The following is a 19,818-nucleotide window of genomic DNA, read 5'->3' as shown; positions in this document are numbered from 1 at the left end:
CGGCTAAAATTAGATTTGGCTTGATCCATGTCTTTTGGAACATTCTAACCCAGTTTTATATTAATACCCATTAATATTTTATTTTTCCTAAGTTTAGACTTAGGAACTCCATTAAAAATATTAATTATTTTAATATCTTCCAAACCGGGTACAATCTGTCCAAAACTATTTCTGGGCCTTGGAGATTTCATGTGCTTTAGCCTCTCCACCAAATTTCATGGCTAGAGCACATTCAATGCTACCCCAAATTAACACTTGGTAGATGACCTAAGACTTGTATGCTGATGTGGCATCACTTACACCATCTGAGCCCTTACAGATGGTCTACAGGCATCTTCAACCTACTTGAAGACCCATGAGGTCACTTGTGTACCCTCACACCCATTGGGAGCACCACAGGTTTATTATTTGGAGAACAAGGGGCCAAACCCTTTGTCCACTACTTTGGGAGTCCTAGTCATCATTGTGGCACTTATGGACTTCATCGGGCTTCTTAGAAGGCCCAACGACATGTATTATTGATCATTCAACCTCTTGAGAGGCTTATTCTTTTGTTTATGAGCTAGTTTGGTGGGTTTGTCACCAAAAGTCAGTTATTTTTCACATTATTTTTATTTTAGGGGCTAATGTAGGCCCAAGTAGCTAAATCAAACTCATTGGGAGTGTATAAATAGAAGTGATGAGCATTCATTTTAGCATCATCACTTGGATTTGGAACTAGTATCTCTTTAGAGATTTTCATTATCCTTCTTGGAGGACGAATTTTTGGAGCATGGAATGAATTTTGATGTTTGGATAATTTTCGTATGTCTTGGAGCTTCTTGATGGCAAGTTTTTGGATGGTTGGATATGTTCTTATAAATGTAAGTACATTTTAATGCTATTCTTTCTTTCTAATTTTGTCACATACATTGTTGCTCGGATTTCGCTACACTAGGTCTTATTTGCAAGTAGATAAATCGAACTCATTGGGAGCGTGCAAATAGAAGTGATGAACATTCATTTTAGCGTCATCACTTGGATTTGGAACTAGTATCTCTTTAGAGATTTTCATTATCCTTCTTGGAGGATGAATTTTTGGAGCATGGAATGAATTTTGATGTTTGGATAATTTTCATGTCTTGGAGCTTCTTGATGGCAAGTTTTTGGATGGTTGGATATGTTCTTATACATGTAAGTACATTTTAATGCTATTCTTTCTTTCTAATTTTGTCACATACATTGTTGCTGAGATTTCGCTATACTAGGGCTTATTTGTTGCATCTCTTATGCGAAGTTGTGGAAATTTTGTTTCTGGATAGTGAATGCTTCATGTATGGGCCATGTATAATGAATGAATGTTCCTAGGGATGTTTCATTATTGAAATTCATCTTGACAAGCCATTTATCTTGCAAAACGAAGTATAAAGTCTTTGAAGCTGCTTTTGCTGCTGCCTTAGTGCCAAGCGAAGTTGTCTTTGAGGCCTCCTTGACCTAGAAAATTCAAAGGTCCATAGTCATAATTCTACCTGACTCCAATATCCCCAAAGTATTAGGCACTGTTCCACCCAAAGGTGATCACCTTAAACCTATTTTCCTTCTCCACTTTCTTCTTCTCTAGGTCTAGTCTTCTGGGTCAGCTAGGGCATAAATCATCTCACGATCTGTCCATCCAAATACTTCGATTTTTGGTCCACAACTGCGCTGGTGAGTCCTCAAGAATCCCACCAAATTTCATGAGATTCTGACGGTGGGGTCTTGAGATATCGCAAGCCCTAGCGCGAAGGCCAATTCTTGCCCTTGGTTTCCCTTAGGCTAGAAACCTCACTAGGATCCTTTTCCCCTCCCTAATTAGGTCAAGCATATCATTGGTTGCGAAATCCTATCCCCTTGACCGAACCTCGGGTCCACTTGGTCCCGTGTGGTCTCATGTACTATCAAGGTTAATTATTCAAAGATCACATGGAACCCAAGTTTCCACAAGAATTTTAGGGCTTAGGGATCTCCTTCATAAGACACATACTCAAAACCTAACCCTAGAATCCTTCCCCAAGCCCTTCCTAGAGAGCCTCCCATCTTGTCTTCCAAGACAAGCAAGCCACATATTTGAGCCTCTCTTGTGAATAGGCTTCCAGGATCACCCCTCGCCCTATCATTGGTCCATCCATTTCGTGATCCTTATCATAATGGGTCTCCTCCCATTGGTAAAAGTCTGTAAAGAGTAGGGAGCCTTCGCCGAGGTGACAGTGGGCTATTGCTCCATTGTTGCCCTTAGCCTAGTAGTAACCCTTCAAGGATCCCCTCTTAGGACCCCTGCTAGTTTGAGCGGTACAATGCCTATTATGAAAATAAGGGGGATGAGGGGTTTGAGAACCAATAGTTGTTGTGGAGAGTGATTGAGGAGCAATGGAACAATACCCTCCATCGCCCCATTCATGTTGTAGGGATCTACCTCAACCTCACATTTTCGTACTCCTGTGATTTCAAATTTGATGTCGAGGTAATGGATGGTTTCCTCACTTGTGTTGAGAGGATGGTGCCGTTTGAGAAAGAACATGAAGGTATTTCTAAATAAATGGAGATATATGTGATGGGAGGTGGCACATTTGGTTTAGCATGGCTATTAAGGATAGGAAGACCAAAATGCTAAGTAAGCTTTAGTTTGTTTCAAATTTCATAATTCATAGTCTCTTCATAATTTGCTTCATGTTTAAAATTTCAATGTTTTTTCTTATGTTTCTCTTATTTCTTTTAACTTGTAGATGCTTGGTGGACAAGTTATGGTGGCAGAGTACCCCATCTCCAAAAGCTTGCCATTCGAGTGCTCAGCCATGTTGAATTTTATAGCTATGGTTAGTCTTCATAATTTATATTTTAGCCCTTGAAATGTATAATGAAAATATAAGACATGTTCTTCATGTCATCTTTATTTTTTAGCCCTTGAAATAATTAATATAAGACATGTTCTTCATGTCCCTATCAAAAAGAGAAAATTTTGAATTTTTAGCTCCAAACTTGTCATGTCGACCCTCCAAGTCATGTCGGCTCCAATGAAGAGACACCTATTCGAATAGGCATAACACTATGTAAAGAGCATCCAACCTCCTCCACAAGGCACCATTCGACCTCACACACAAGAAGATATATTCTGGGCATCCAAGTGAAGAAGAAGGATGAAGAAGGACAAGACGGATGAATTCATCTCTAGCATATTTCTCTCTCTCTCTCTCCTTCGCATGCGTGATTTACTGGGCATATTCTAGGTAGTAGGGCCGAATTTTTGGGCAGTACAACTGAGTTTCTGGGCATATTTTGGCAGGCTGAATTTCAGTCTAGGAAGATTAGAGAGGGCCAAAGTTGTTGGGAAGAACATTGACTTGACAAGAGGACTAGTTGACCAGGTTTGACCATAAGCTTTGTAGATTAGGTTGACCAACATATTGACTAGCAAAATTAGGTGTATCTCTTGTTGAACTGAAGAATCTCTCTAAGAAAAAGGTTGTTTGGGTTTTCCCAAGGTAAATCTTGTGTTCTCTTTGTGCATTGTGATCTCTACTATCCTTATGCATTTATGGTTGAATTTCTGAAGTGTAATTGCTTAATGATAAATTGAAAGTGCTAAAAGAATATCTACATCATTAGAAGTAATTATTAGTATTTCAGAAATTTGTGCTTTTATCTATTGCAATGTTGCACGAAGCCCCCCCCGGTTCCAAGCTCGGAAGCACGTCCCATGCGGAAGAATCTAGGAAGCTTCGGTGGAAGCGCGCTTCCGAATTTTTTTGCCGCTTCCTGGAATTTTCAGAAGCGTGGCTCAGAAGCGCGCTTCGTACGGCGCTTCGGGCGTACAACGCATGGCACTTCGGAGGGAGAAGCGCATGCTTCCCGTATGCTTCCGGAAAAGGCCGCGCGCATGCTTCCCGTACGCTTCCGGAAAAGGCCGTGCGCATGGTGAAATTCAGTTTTTTTTTTTTTTTTTTTTGGTTGACTTGGCATAAAGGGGGTGGGTTAGGGTGAGGTTAAGGTGAGGAATGAAGGGACTAAAGCCCCCATTCATTTCTCATTTGCTCACTTTGAGTTTATGAGAGTTGGAGAAGAGAAGAGAGGAAAGAAGAGGAGAAGAGAGGAGAGCTTAGAGGAGTGAAGGAGGAGGAGCTAGGAGAAGGAGGAGGAGCTTGGAGCAAGAGCTTGGAGGACTTCATCTACAAGAGCTAAAGAGGTAAGTTCAAACCCCAAACTCCCTTATTTTTTGACATTTTTTTTGTATTTTTCTCCTCCCTCTCCTACTCTTTCCCATTGTTTCTACTTGCTTCTTTACTTGCAGGTTGTCCACCACCTATATCCATATTCCAAGATGGTGTTCTTTTGGCTTCTATGTATCATTCCACTCTTGGTTTTAATGATGGCAAGGGGGAATAGGAATAGAAGGGAAGAAACACAAGAGGACAGTGGTCCCAATATGAGTGACCCAAATCCAATGTATGATGAGGAGGAAGGGTTTGAAGAGGAAGGGGATGAACCTGAAGGGGAAACTGAAACACTAGATGGGAAAGCTGCATTAACACCCTTGTGGAACTATGTGACCAAACTTGATGGGGGAAAGGTGTTGGCATTATGATTCTGGTATGGCTCTATGTTACAGATGTTGTACTTGATGGCAACACCCTCAAGTGGCAATGCCTCTCAAAATGTTGAAAATTAAGAAGTACGCAGGAGGATAGTTCAAAAGGTGTGTACACGCAGGTACACCGTGAAGGGACTGCGGCCTCACACGCAGGTCACCCGTTCAGAAGTTGCGTACCCCCAGTTTCACTTACTTCAAGGCAGAGAAGCGCGTTTCCGTGGGGTTTCCTATGTTTGGCCCGTGGTATTTAGCCCGCCGTTCTTGATTCTATGGTTTTGGCCCGTGGTATTGTTTTTATATTATTATTATCATTGAGCCCCATGTTTTTGGGCCCCTTGTATTGGTTATCTATGGTATTAATCCATGATTTTAGGAAGAGCTTGCCTATATAAAGCAAAGGAGATCACTTGGCTAAGTATCTTTTGAAAATTGAATATCTTAAGATCTGAAATATTGGGTTATTGTTTTAAAAGCTTGATCTATATGAAAGTGAAGTTGAAAGCGAATCTGTGAAGGGTGATCTCTCGAGCGCATGATCAGATCTGGGCATCTGACTAACTGTGGCACACTGGTGGACTGCCAATTCGGCCCTAATCAGAGGTACGCAGGTGATTAACGGTGCAAGTGCGTGGGTACGCAGAGCAGAAACAGGAGAACTGCGTGGGTACGCAGAGCAGAAGAAGGAGAACTGCGTGGGTACGCAGAGCAGAAGAAGGAGAACTGCGTGGGTACGCAGCGCGACAGAGGTTCAGGTGCGTACGCACAGTAAAAGTACGCGGCGCGATAGTATTTGTGAGTGCGTGGCTACAGTAGCAGTACGCGGCGCGATAGTGTCTGTGGGTGCGTACCTACAGTAACAGTACGCAGCGCGATTGAAGAAGCAGTGCGTGGGTACGCGGTGCAGCAGAAGGCTCTCTGCGGGTATACGCAGGGGAGCAGAAGGTGAAGTGCGTAGCGACGCAGGCCAGTGAAAGAAAAACTGCGTATCTGTCTTAAGATCTTTTGTTGACTGAATTTTTCTGTTGATAAGGTGTTCTGGGTTTAGTTATGTTATTGTTGATCTGGTTACTGCAGTTGACTGTGCATTTTACATGTACTTGATGATTACTTGATGTTCATGGATCCAGTTTGAAAATTTATGGAAAGTGGTCCTTGTAAGAAAAGAAGTAGGGGGTTGTAGCTCCCTTCCAGAAGAGACTGGAAAACGATAGAGAGTTGTAGCTCTCTGCAGGTTGCAGCCTGCGTACTGGTAAAGGACTGCACCAGTACAAAACCATTGTAAAAGGAGTTTCTAATTTGAAAGAAGATAGAGACATATTGCAACAGGTGGTTTTCACCCACATTGGGTTTCCACCTTATATCTGGTGTTCTTTGGTGTGACTATCTGTTTTTCTTGTTCATGCTCATTATTTTATGGTACTGACATGCAAAAATAATTCAAAGTGTAAATAAGGAAGATTTGTTAAAAGAACTTGATAACACTGATTCACCCCCCCCCCCCTCAGTATTATTTCCAACAAAAGGGTGGTGGAACTTACAAATTTGGGTGCCCTCATGGTTGTCATGGAGGAAAACCATATTGTGGTTCATATATCCGTGTGAGGAGGCATCTTTGTGGGGTGCTGGACAGTGATGGAGAAAAGGGTCTTGTGGGGGTACAAATTTGCCCAAACATTTCAACTGAAGAAAGAAGAAAATACATCCAAATAGAGGAGGCTACACAACAAAAAAAAAAGAAACAAAAAACTCATTATGAATCAAGTGCAACCTCTAAATTTGGTAGCTTCTCATCTCCTCATGGTACTTCTGCAAGCTCTGGAGGTAGAAGAACAATAGGGGATTTCCTTAATGTTGCTGGGAGGGATGATGTGGATGGAAAGATAGTCCGTTTTCTTTGTGCTTGTGGTGTACCATTCAATGTACTTCGCTCTCCCTATTGGCATGAAATGGTAAAGGCCATCAATGAAGCCCGAAAAGGATAGAAGGCCCCCAACTATGAGAAAGCTAGAACAGTGTTATTAGAAAGAGAAAAAGCTAAGGTTCAAAGAGCTTTGACACGTTTTACAAATGAGTGGGTAGATTTTGGGGTATCCATTGTATCAGATGGGTGGACAAATATTAGAAACCAACATTTGATAAATGTTCTTGGTGTTTCTTCTAGCGGTGCAGTATTTATTACATGTCATGACTCCTCCTCCATCAGTGCATCTGCACAAAACATTGCAGATCTCCTATTGAAATCAATCAAAGATGTTGGTCTGAATAATGTGGTTCAAGTGATCACAGATAATGCAGCAAATTGTAAGGCAGCAGGAAAAATTATTGACCATACTTATCCACACATCTTTTGGTCTGGGTGCCTAGTTCACACATTGAACCTTTTGATGCATGATAGTGTGAAGCAAAAAGAATGTGGGTGGATCACTGAGCTTTACAGGAGAGGGAAGCAACTCATTAAATTCATCACAGGGCATACAAGGGTAAACTACTTCTATGGCACTTACTCCAAGTTGCAGTTGCTTAAACTTGCAAAGACAAGATTTGCTAGTTATTACCTCACCTTTAGGCGGCTAGTGAAGGTGAGACAAGCTTTAACTAATCTGGTGTGTGCTGAATCATGGGATGAAATTAACACTGACATAGATGGTGCTAATGCAGTCAAGGACACTGTTCTTGACAGTTACTTTTGGGCACAGGTTAAATATGTTTTGCAATTCACCAAACCAATTTATTACATGATCAAGTTTGCAGATTCAGATTGACCAGTAATTGGGGAGGTGTATGAGCAAATGGATAGCATGTTGGGGCAGATTAAAGACATTGTTGAGCCTAGAGATACCACCTTGTACAATTATATTCGTGCAGAGGTGGAAAACCGATGGGAAATGCTAAATGTTCCATTGCATGCATTAGCATATGTTTTGACACCTAAATACTATCATCCATCATGGCTTTCAACACCAGCACCTGGAGGGGGAAGCAGGAGAAAACCACACCAAGATAAAGAGGTTCACAGAAAATATATGGCTGCATTGTGTAAATTAATCCCTGATGAGGAGGAGGCTGCATTGGTATGGAGACAGGTGAGCAACTATACGCTTAACACTGGTCCATTTGGGAGCATGCATGCAATTAAAGATCGAGAGACTTTTTCTTCTCTTGAGTGGTGGAACATGCATGGAGGGGGTACTCCACTTCTACAAACTTTGGCATTGCGGGTGCTATCACAGGTGGTAAACACTTCTTCTGCAGAGAGGTGTTGGAGCTCTTATTCTTTCATCCACAGTGTTAAAAGGAATAGGTTGAGTTTAGACTGGGCAGAGAGCTTGGTTTATGTTCATTACAACTTGCGATTGTTGTCCCATTACTGTGAAGATGCAAAGTTTAATAAAGACCTGTTGATTTGGGACAAGAATCCAGAGGAGCCCAATTTGGAGGATGGAGTGTTGCGATTAGAGCAATTAGAGGATGCTCTTATCCAGGTATGTCCATTGTGGTATGAATTTTCCAATTTTTCCTTATAAAGCATTTCTCTAATTCATGTTTTTAATTTTTTTGTTAACTAGTGTTTTTTTTTGCATGAATTTTTTGAGCGATTCTAGGATGATGATGATCGTGTTGATATGTCACCCCCACCCCCATATGGTCCCTTGGTTCCTAGGTTCCATGGTTCAACACCAACAACAGGGGGTTCTTCTTCATCAGTTTCAGTGCCACTGCCACAACTTCCATAGGCACCATCTTCTTCATTGCCACCACGTGGAGGCCCGCCGCCACGTTCTCTTCGTGGTGGAAGGAGGAGAGATTAGTAGATATATTCACAATCTACTACTTTTGTCATAGATTACTCATTAGACTTGTAGGCTTGTGAATTTGAATTTTGAACCTTTTTTGTCTTGGCGGTGACCAAGTGACATATTTTGTAAACATTATTATTTGAATTTTGGACATGACAAATGTTGACAGTTGCTCACTTGCTAGATAAATCATAATATGCTCTATGTTTTATGTTTTATAATATGCTTAAATGTTTTATGTTTTATAATATGCTTAAAAATTTGATGTATGTTTGTAATAGCTAGAATATAGATGGTTGTTGTACATACTAGTAACTACAATGGAATCATGGATGCCATATCTATCTTGATTTATGCAAAAATATGCATGTTTTCATGTCTTCTACAATTAATTTGGTATTTGGGATGTTTGTTTTGAGTATAAATGCAAATATATATATATATATATAGCAGACGCTTCCGCGGATGCTTCGCTTCCTAGATTTTTGGAAAATGATGCTTCCGCGTCCCCGCTTCCAAAAAACGTCCCCGCTTCGTGCAACATTGATCTATTGCACTTGAATAATCAACAAGCCAAACATGTGGTTCCTCCGAAAGCGAGTGTTCTAATGTGTATTTGACAAAAAACACACCAAAAAGCACAACAGGTTAACAAATTTTGAATTGAATTTTTGAATTCATTATAAATTATAATTTATTAGTTTTAATGTTTAAATTTTATAAACACTAATTGACAATCTGTGACCTAATAGAAGTTGGAGTTCCAGTGCCTCAATGACATGGTCTACATCTACTTCAATCTCTGATTATGGGTAAGGCAACTTCAGAAAACCCCTGTCGTAGAAGCCATCTCATTGGACCATATTGACACCATTGTTGCATGGAGGGATGAGATTGAGAGGCCTATCATGGACTCAATCCCTGATTGGTTAGAGGTGGATCCAGAGGCATTGGAGGAGGTAGTTGGTGCAGGGGAGAGAGAGGTAGATGATGAGGAGGAAGAGGACGAGCAAGAACAAGAGGTAGAGTAGGAGCAGGAGGAGGTGACACCATTATGCATGGGCAACAACAGAGGATAGAGGCGACCTCCTATTTTTGCTTTTAGAGGATAGTAGAGTCCATTTCTAGCCCTAGGGGCAGGGCCTTCTTCCTCTAGAGGAAAATCCATTTCCTAGTCCCGTAAAAGGGGCAGAGGAACTCAGTGATTGATTAGCTTATGACATGTAGATGACTCATGATGATGATATACATTTATTATAGTTTTTGTTGATATTTTGACTCTTGAGACTGAGCCAAGGCTCAAAATTTAGGACTTGATTCACTATTGATATGTGATGTAGCACTAGACTTCTTAAGTTCCTACACAGCTTATATATTAACTCTCTTTTCATATTTATATGGCAATGCATTTATCTGATAATGTGGATACTTCAGATGCTAAAAAAGTAAAAAAAAAAAATGTGTACTTTTTAATTTTGCCAAGTTTTAGTTGATTTTTTCAATTTTCTCCTAACTTTTACGACTTTTCCAATTTTCGGACCCTTGTTGATTCATTTCCAATTTCGACATTTTCCACATTGGGAGAAATTAACTTTTCAACAAGGTTTACAAACCACAATTTTGTCTAGAAACCTTTCCCAAATATCAAAGTAAAAATACCAGGGAATGTTGGTCAACTCGGCCCGGTCAAATTGCCCTGTGATCAAATTCGGTTCTACAATAAACTCTTGGCACTATGGTCAAACCTATGTTTTGCGGTCAATAGTCTTATGGTTAAATCTGCACGTGTGGCCTGCGGTCAACTCATACGTGTAGTCAAACAACTCAGACAAAGTTTGGTCAAATAACTCAGTCAACCCTTAGTCAAACTCAGTCAATCCTCCACTCGTGCGACTGTCCAAGGCTGGTCAAACTTGGTTTGCTTTCACACGTTCGGTTAGAACAAGAGAGAAATGACAAAGATGATCTCCAACCACAGATTTCTCCTTGGACGAATTTCTCCTCCACTAGAAAAGAATCAACAAGCCTTCTATTATAATAATTTTCCTCTAACATGTTGTCTACTTATAGAGAGCTCTAATGTTGAGTGGAGACCCATCAAGGTGGTTTCTCATCACAAGAAACCCCTTCACTATTGGAGCCTACATCACAACCCAACATGAGAATAGAATTGTTTACCTCACTGTTGGGTAAAAATCCCAATTAATAAACAATGCAAATGTGCTCTATAAAAAGTACATCACTCCATCACAAAGCACAATGTGAGCATCGTCGGCCATTCACCCCTATCCAAATCAACATGGCCCCATGGGAGATGCCTGCCCTTGGGCCATTTACCCCTAGCCAAATCAGGATGGCGCAATGGGTAAATGTATCATTCCCCCACTAGTCAAATCAACATGAACCAGTGGGAGAACGTCTGCTTGATGCTGCAAAAACATCAACAGGGCCAACTTGTCCACTGGTTGCGCTGACTAGCAAAATGTATAATTGATATTCAAAAAATTATTTATCCTCAACTGTGAGGACTTAGAAGGCATGCCATATATCATTGGAAAGGTCTCGGAATAAGCTTTCCAACCATATATCCTATGCTCCCACTTGAGCTAGGAAATTGGAGTAAAAATGCCTTCAAAGATAAGGTATCCAAATGGGGCATGCTCGAATAGCCTTTGACATCAATAACAACCCTTTTCAACACATCTATCTATCTTTCTACATCTTAGATACTTATATAAGAATTATTTATATTACATTTTATATCTTTTTTTATTAATATTGTCGTAAATGCGAGGGATGCTTCCACATATTTTACCTAGGGAGATTCAAATCAGACATATGGTGGCATCAAATTAGCCAAATGCCCGAGAACATTGCTGGCAATCAGTTGAGCTAATCCTTGGGTTCGAAATTTTTGAGAATAGAGTATTATATTAATGGTGAGAAGCTCAAGTTTAGCATGACATTGAGTTGAGGCATGAAATAAAGGCAGCCAACCCAAAGGCAGCCCCGAGATCTCTTGGATGAAGCTCAAATCAGTTGACCACTTGAGCTCGGCCATTGAGTTTATATTATAATTTATAGCTTATATATTAAGGTATAATTAACAACTAATTTTTTTTTATATATTCATAAAATCTAGTAGTTGAAATTTAATTTACTGATATATATATATATATATATATTACAAATTATAATAAGTATCTTCCATATCCGTAACTTGGCTTTTCAAAAATCTTGCATATCCATCCAAATGTTGGTAACTTGGATGAAGAGTAAAAATCTGGAACAGTCATATGATATAAAACTAAACAGATTACAAGTTCTCACGAGTTATGGTGTTCAAGGATGGATTTCTGAATTTGAACACTTCTTTCTTTGTTCTTGTCTAAAAGCTTTCAATGCACATTATAGTATTTATGCCAATTAATGCTCAATTATTGAAATTTTAATCTTGCCGGAATGTATTCTTTTATATCTTATGCTATCTTCCTTGGTCACCTAAAGTTTAGAACTGAGAAATTATATTCTGTATACAAGGTGCCAACAATATGATTCCCATGGAACTTGCTCTCAAGATAGCGAAAAAGATCAAAGCACATGAGAGATTTGCAGTCTATGTTTTGATCCCAATGTATCCAGAAGGGGTTCCAACAAGTATTCCGATGCAGCGGATTCTTTACTGGCAGGTAATTTTAAGGAAGCTAACTTAATTAACTCTGATGTCATAACTTTGTGCCAAGTCATCCAAGAAAAATCTTAGAAGTTGAGATGTATGATATATAGTTGGGTATTGATGGGTTGCAATAATAAATTTATTAATGCTGGAATGTTTTGTTAAGAGGTTGATCTTATAAATCAAACATAACAGTTTCTTTATTTTTCTCTGCCATTTGTTTCTCTGCTTTTTTGTTAGTTTAGAGCTAAAGAAAGTCTTGGTTTCTTATTCCCTTAGACACCTTTTGTTTCAAAGGTATGACCCATGGAGGAACTGTTAGCTCTTGAAATCAAACTTGTGACCTCTCATAAGATCAGAGAGGAAAATTCTGATGGGATAAGCAGAAATCTAACCCTTTGTCAGCACGGCTAAGCTTCTTTCTCTTTAACCTAGTTCTTGCTAGCTCCAGGGGGGTATCTCTAAGGAACTAAAGATTTAACTTCAAATAAAAGTGACCAGTGCCTATCTCTGTTGGGTGAATAGAATCAGAAAAAGAAGATAAAATTTGCAAGACAGATAGGTTAATCCCATCCCACAGATAAAGACAGTGTCACATTGAAACTTTAACAAGCGAGAGTGTCATGTGGTTGATTGAATATTCCACATAAAAGAATAACTCCAACAGTAAAAAAGAGATAGTATTACCAACCTTAACAGTGCGACTGATGAGTTGACAAGTTCCTTCAAGCATGCTGGAATAACCTCATATGCTGCTGCAATACTTCAAAAGTGACAAGAAAAGAGATAGAATGGAAAAGGAAAGTAGGCTGATGAACTGATAACAAAAATTTCCACTCACCTCTCATGCTCTTATGGAATGAGTGAGGGAGAATTGCAATAGAAAATAGTAATTATGGTGCATCCTACCAGCTGCCAAAATTCTGTCAGAAATCCTTGAAATCAGCTGTTAAATGTCTGTCAAGTCGGTTGTCAAACCTCCTGGAAATCAACTGTCAAATTACTATCATTATCCATTGAAATCTGCACCCTGATTGCTGGCAGAACTTTGATATGTTGCACCGTATTTATTGACCCGATACATTTTTACACAGGCCTAAAAATCAGTGAAGCACGACTCGCATAAGACCCATGGGTCTGCACGGGTCTGTTGAAATTTCTAAGTCTATCTATTAGAAATTTAATTTGTATTCTTCTGGTTTATTTCTTCTACTTGTTAAATTCGAACACGTTATTTAAAACATATAAATAACGAAATAAACACAATATAGTGTCAAGTTGTCAACATCTACAGATCATCAGTTGAAATAAAACAAACACACAAGTGACACCGTTATTTTTGGACAAATGTCCCCAGAAAACCCCAATGCGGGAAAACCGGTGCAGCATTTTGAGGGTTTATTATTATGTAGTATTTCCTTGAGTACAACTGGGTGCCAAACTGGCTCACCCGACAGAGATAAACAACCGACAATAATACCTCTCTAGTCGGAAATAGGTATTCAGAAACCTGTCCCACGAAACCCTCTCCAGCAACTCTAAAGCATTGTGTCAGCCTCCTGCTACTCTATGTCAGCCTCCTGCTCCTCTGTGTCAGCCCCAGGGCCCTCTGAGGCACTACGCAGCCTCTAGGACCCTCTGCGTCAATCCTGCTTCCCTCTGCGTGGATGACGCAGGTCCTTTGGCCTCTGCACTGTCTCTGCTTGGCTTTGCGTGACCTGCTCTGGCTGCTACTTCTCACTCTTTGCCTTTGTGCTGGTCTCTCAGCACTATCTTTGCCTCTCTGTTTAGTACTCACTGCCCCTCGTTGCTGATCACTGATTCGACTTTGCTTAGCAACCCCGCTCTAGCAAATCGAATGACTGATCACTTCGGTGTGTTCTCTAATTGACCCTCAAGCCTCTTCTTATACTTTTTTCGTTGGTCCTTCAACGGCCGAGATTAAATCTCTAATCAACGGGTAATATTAGATTTGGCTTGATCCATGACGTTTGGAACCTTCTAACCCAATTTTATATTAATACCCATTAATATTTTATTTTTCCTAAGTTTAGACTTAGGCACTCCATTAAAAATATTAATTATTTTAATATCTCCCAAATCGGGTACAATCTGTCCAAACCATTTCTAGGTCTTGGAGATATCATGTGCTTTAGCCTCTCCACCAATTTTCATGGCTAGAGCACATCTGATGCTACCCCAAATCAACACTCCCTCGTAGCGAGGATTGAGCTCTAGTAATACTCCTTACTGAGTATTACTTTGATTATCTGGCACCGGTACCTGTGCTGATGCTAGGCCTCCCCGCCCAACATCCTCTGCACTGCTGCAACCTGTACTGCTGCCCATGGCTCTGCCACTGCCACTGTTGCATCGTACAACAACTCCCTCTGCATCCATGCTACTGTTGGTCCATCCTCCCAACACTGCAATCCCCTCTATCATGCTGCATCATGCTACTGCACTGCAACTCAATTACTGAGAAGTAATTAATTGATCCACCCAACTTCTGACATCCCTGTCAGGCTAGAAACACTTCTGATGCTGAAGCTCCCTCTGCCACTAATAAGTGCTCCATCCACTGAGCTTTGCGCTGCTGCAACAACTCCCTGCATCTCGCGTTGTTGCACACCTCTTTGTGCCATCCTGCACAGGTGCAACACTCTCGTGCCTCTCGCACTGTTGCAGCCTGCTAGCCTTGTGCTGCCCGGGGACTCCTGCACTGTAGCACTCTTTACCGCTTCATCTACATCCGTCTCTACCGACATCTGCCAGTCTTGCTACTCTCTCTTCGGGGCTCCCATAGCAAGGTATAATCCAAGAGGTTGGGTACCTCAAGAATCTTGCCCTTCATCGCCTTTAGTCTTCCTGACTACAGCTCGATGTCTCCCCACCTCCTTTCTAGAGGTACATGAGCACTCATGGCACAATCGTCATCCTCCTCGACCTCCTTCTCCGCCTTTGTTGGCGCTGCCTTAGAGTCAGATGCCTCTCCCTTACTCTTCTTCCTCAGACACTGGTTCGCATAATGACCCAGTTCCCCATAGTGGAAGCACTTGACCTTGGAGAGGTCCTTCTTCTTCCTCTTCTCCTGCTTTCCCGTAGATGCAAGAGTTGCATCCTCTTCCTCTTCCTTTTTGATCTGAACTCCTTTGCTGCTACTTCCCGTCTTGCTCAGCCTTCTGATATCCTCTTGGCGAAGAGCCGCCCACAATTCTTCCCAATTTGGAAGATCTGCCCTGCCCAGTATGCTCTGGACAAATGTCTCCCACTCCTCAGAGACTGCATTAAGTGCGGTCCTCACCAACATCTCTTCATCCGGCGTGGCCCCTATGGAAGTCAGTTGGTCTTGGATCTCCTTCAATCGACTGAAAAAGTGATCTATCTGCTCCCTCTTCTGCATCTGGTATGACGCAGCTGATTCTCAAGTAACATCTTCCTCTGCACAGAAGTATGCTAGTACAATTTCTTCAGGGCATCCCACATTTCCTTTGCCGTCTCCTTCTCGGCAATATGTTGGACCACATGATCCTTGACCCCATCAAGGATGATGCACCTCGCCCTGGCCATTGCCTACTCGAATTTTTCGTTTTCAGTCGGGTCAACTGGGATCGCCATTGTTCTTAAGGCGAGGCCGTGATGCAATGTCTATCTAAGATGGACAGGATCCTGGCCCTCTAGACCACAAAGTTGGACGCCCCGTCCAGTTTGTCCTGATCCCTCAGCCCATTCATGGCCATCTCTTGCTCTTTTGTCGACTCCTCCGAGTCTCTCTACTTCCCTATGAAAGTTTTCCTTTCGACTCTTGCTGAGTCTCTCTACTTCCCGCCTGGAAGTTCTTTGTTAGACTCCCTCTGAGTCCTGATTTCCCTTCTGGAAATCCTCCTGCCAATCATCAAGTTGCACCTCTCCGATCTTTTGTGCACCTGCAACACTGATCCAGATTCTTTGGCTAGAAATCCACCTCGGTAGCAACTCCCTCTACCTTGGTTTTGCCTTGTTAGGTACTGTTCTGCCCACAGTACCCCACCAACTTCGCTCCCGCAAACTGCCCACAGCTTCCTATGCCCCAGCAACTGAAGGACTGAGCCTCTAGGCTCTGCGCAATCCCGACACTAGCAAAACAACTCCCTCATCCAACTGCGTCAACCCTCCTGGTCTCTGTGTGAGCCTCTTTCTGCTCTCCTCAGCCTTTGCGCTGGCCTCTCTGTGGCCTAGATTGAAGAGGTAGTCCCTCTGCGTCAACCCTTCTTCTATCGCTTCTGCAAGGATTAGCTTCTGTCACTCGGGACAGCTAATTCTGCTGCAAATGCTCTTCTTAGTTGATGCCTTCAACTTTTCTGTGATCTGCAACCATGCTTTGATACCATGTTGAAATTTCTAAGTCTATCTGTTAGAAATTTAATCTGTATTCTTCTGGTTTATTTCTTCTACTTGTTAAATTCGAACAAGTTATTTAAAACATATAAATAACGAAATAAACACAATATAGTCTCAACATCTACAGATCATTAGCTGAAAGAAAACAAACACACAAGTGACACCGTTATTTTTGGACAAATAGCCCCGGAAAAATCCAATGCGGGAAAATCGGTGCAGCTATTCTGAGGGTTTATTATTATGCAATATTTCCTTGAGTACAACTGGGTGCCAAACTGGCTCACCTGTCAGAGAAAAACAACCGGCAGTAATACCTTTCTATTCGGAAACAAGTATTCAGAAAACCTGTCCCACGAAACCCTCTCCAGCAACTCTGAAGCACTACGTCAGCCTCCTGCTACTCTGCGTTAGCCCTCTGAGGTACTGCGCAGCCTCTGGGACCCTCTGCGTCACTCTTGCTGCCCTCTGCGTGGATGACGCAGGCCCTCTGGCCTCTGCTCTGTCTCTATTGGGCTCTGTGTGGCCTGCTCTCGCTATTGCTTCTCGCTCTTTCCCTATACGTTGGTTTCTCGGCACTATCTCTACCTCTCTGTCCTGTACTCACTGCCCTTCGCTATTGATCATTGATTCGACTTTTCTTAGCAACCCCGCTCTAGCGAATCGAATGACTGATCACTTTGGTGTATCTTCCAACTAACCCTCAAGCCTCCTCTTATACTTTTCCTGTTGGTCCTTCAATGGCCGAGATTAAATCTCTAATCAATGGCTAAGATTATATTTGGCTTGATCCATGACTTTTGGAACCTTCTAACCCAGTTTTATATTAATACCCATTAATATTTTATTTTTCCTAAGTTTAGAATTAGGAACTCCATTAAAAATATTAATTATTTTAATATCTCCCAAGTCGGGTACAATCTGTCCAAACCATTTCTGGGTCTTGAAGATCTGATGTTCTTTAGCCTCTCCACCAATTTTCATGGCTAGAGCACATTTGATGCTACCCCAAATCAACAGGGTCTTATGCTGGGTCGGGTCACCCACATAGAACCTGCGAATAAGACCCGGACCGGGCGCGTTGAGCATGAAACCCGGATACCCATATACAACCCATCGGTAGCCTATTAGACCCTCATCAGACCCGTATAGGACCCATCGAGCCTCAAAAGGCACAACTACTTTGGAATTTCGACCTCTTTTTTTTTTACTTTTTTGGAAATGAGGTGGAGGGAAAGGGAAATTGGAGGGGAAAAAATGCTTTATAAGCACCTTTCTCCCTTCCATTTCTCATTCACTTGTCATTTGAGTGTTTGGCTAATTTTATGAGTGTTGAGCAGTGAAGTTAAAGGAGGCTGAAGGAGCTCTTGGAGGAGGCTAAAGGAGGCTTCATCGGATCAGGCTTAGCTTTAGGTAGGATTCATGAACCTTGTTTGAATGTTTTCCATGTAATCAATTTTTTTTTTTTTTTTTTTTTTTTATGTTTGCAAATTAAAAAAAAAAAAAAATGTTTGGGGTTGCCTGTGGCTGAGTTTCTCAGCAACACAACAGCCCTATGTGGCTGAGAAACTCAGCCATAGGGCCTGCGGATTGAGGAGGCAGCTGTGTGGTTGAGAAACTCAGCCACTCTCAACCACAGGGCCAAAAAAAAGTGCAAATTAAAAAAAAAAAATTCAAAACAAAAAAATATTTAAAAACCAAAAAACAGAAATAAAAATCTTTCCAGTTTTTGTCACCATGCCACCAAAGCATTCCAGACAGTCTCGTGATCCGGCATGGGCACATGGTCAATGAATCATTTCCGGTAGTGACCAACATATCAAGTGCAATTATTGCAATGCCACAATGCATGCAGGCATAAACATGCTGAAAAACCACCTAGCCAGAGTTCCTGGGAATGGTGTGGCATGTTGTCAAAGTTGCCTTGATGAAGTCACTACTGAAATGGTAGCTGCTCTGGAATCCATTAAAGAAGAAAGTTCTAAGAGGGCAAGAAGGAAGGATGAGATTGTTGTGATAGGTAGATCTTCATCTCAGAGTGAAACACAGTTTCAAAGTCCAGGTATTGGTAACTCCTCTTCAAGTGTTTTGGCAAATAGGAGTATAACCTCTTCTTTCTTCAGTCCTCATACAACTCCAAGATCTCAACCAACCTTGGAGAGTTTTAATGAAAAGAAGAGGAAGAAGGCAGATATGGCAGTGAGGAGGTTTTGGTACCATAATAGTGTTTCATTCAACTATGCAAAGTCTTATTTTTATCATCCCATGGTGGATGCCATTGCAAGTGTTGGCCCTGGATACAAAGCCCCATCTTATAATGCACTTGGGGGGAAAGAGCTAGATGAGGAGCTTGAGTGTGTCAAGGAAAAATGGGAAAGCATTAAAGGCTCATGGAAATTTACAAGTTGCACAATTATGTCTGATGGGTGGACAGATCAGAGGGGTAGAACAATAATAAATTTTGTTGTAGCTTGCCCTAAAGGAATCATGTTCTTAAAATCCATTGATGCATCTGCAAATGTAAAAGATGCACATTTGATTTTTTCATTGTTGGCTGATGTGGTGGAGGAAGTTGGGGTTGCAAATGCTGTCCAAGTAATCACGGACAATACAACAAACTATGTGCCAACTAGAAGGTTGCTTTGTGCCAAATATCCCATCATTTTTTGGACTCCATGCGTTGCCCATTGCATAGACTTGATTCTAGAGAACATTGGGAAGTTAGAGTGGGTGCCAGATGTTGTGCAAGAATGCAAGCAAATTACAAGTATATTTATAATCATGTTTGGGTGTTGAACCTTATGAGGGAATTCACACAAGGTGGGCTTAGTGGCCCAACTGTCACAGGGTTTGCTACAAACTTTCTTTCCCTCCGAAGCCTTTTGTATGAGTACCAATCTTTGAGAAGAATGTTTTGTAGCCAACAATGGGTATTTTGGAAAGATAACACAAAACCAGAAGTATTGTCTGTGAAAGCATCTGTCTTTGGTGATAGTTTGTGGGTCAAAGTCACTAAGATTATCAGCGTCACTAAGCCCCTTGTGAAAGTCTTGAGATTGATGGATGGAGAGAACCCTGGAATGGGATATATGTATGAGGGCATGGACAGGGCCAAAGAGGCCATCAAGACTTTCTATAAGGTAAATGAATCTAAATATCTCCCTATATGGCAAATTATTGATTCCAGGTGGGACAAGCAACTACATTCACCATTGCATGCAGCAGGAGCATATCTCAATCTGAGCTTATTCTATAATGAGGGGTGTAGCATTCAAAGAGATCCCGAGGTGATGAGAGGTGTCATGATATGCATTGAGAAGATGTTCCTGGATCAAGATATTCAGGACAAAATCAACATACAACGA

At 41.4% G+C, this 19,818-nt stretch overlaps 1 protein-coding gene across 2 annotated transcripts in view; it reads left to right on the top strand.

Moving 5' to 3' along the window:
* Window positions 1-19,818, top strand: part of LOC149195879 (phospholipase D gamma 1-like) — a 290,017-nt gene that overhangs the window by 197,689 nt on the left and 72,510 nt on the right. For both annotated transcript variants that reach the window (XM_089405437.1, XM_089405438.1), the window contains one exon: window positions 11,941-12,089. In XM_089405437.1, coding sequence (XP_089261563.1) covers window positions 11,941-12,089 — 149 coding nt within the window. The remainder of the gene's footprint in view (window positions 1-11,940; window positions 12,090-19,818) is intronic.

The sequence above is a fragment of the Pinus tabuliformis genome, chromosome 2_2 (genome assembly GCF_031772625.1).
Source record: "Pinus tabuliformis cultivar Carrire ecotype Pingquan chromosome 2_2, CPIR1, whole genome shotgun sequence".
Classification (NCBI taxonomy): Eukaryota; Viridiplantae; Streptophyta; class Pinopsida; order Pinales; family Pinaceae; genus Pinus; species Pinus tabuliformis.
This window is presented reverse-complemented; position numbering and strand designations above follow the sequence as displayed.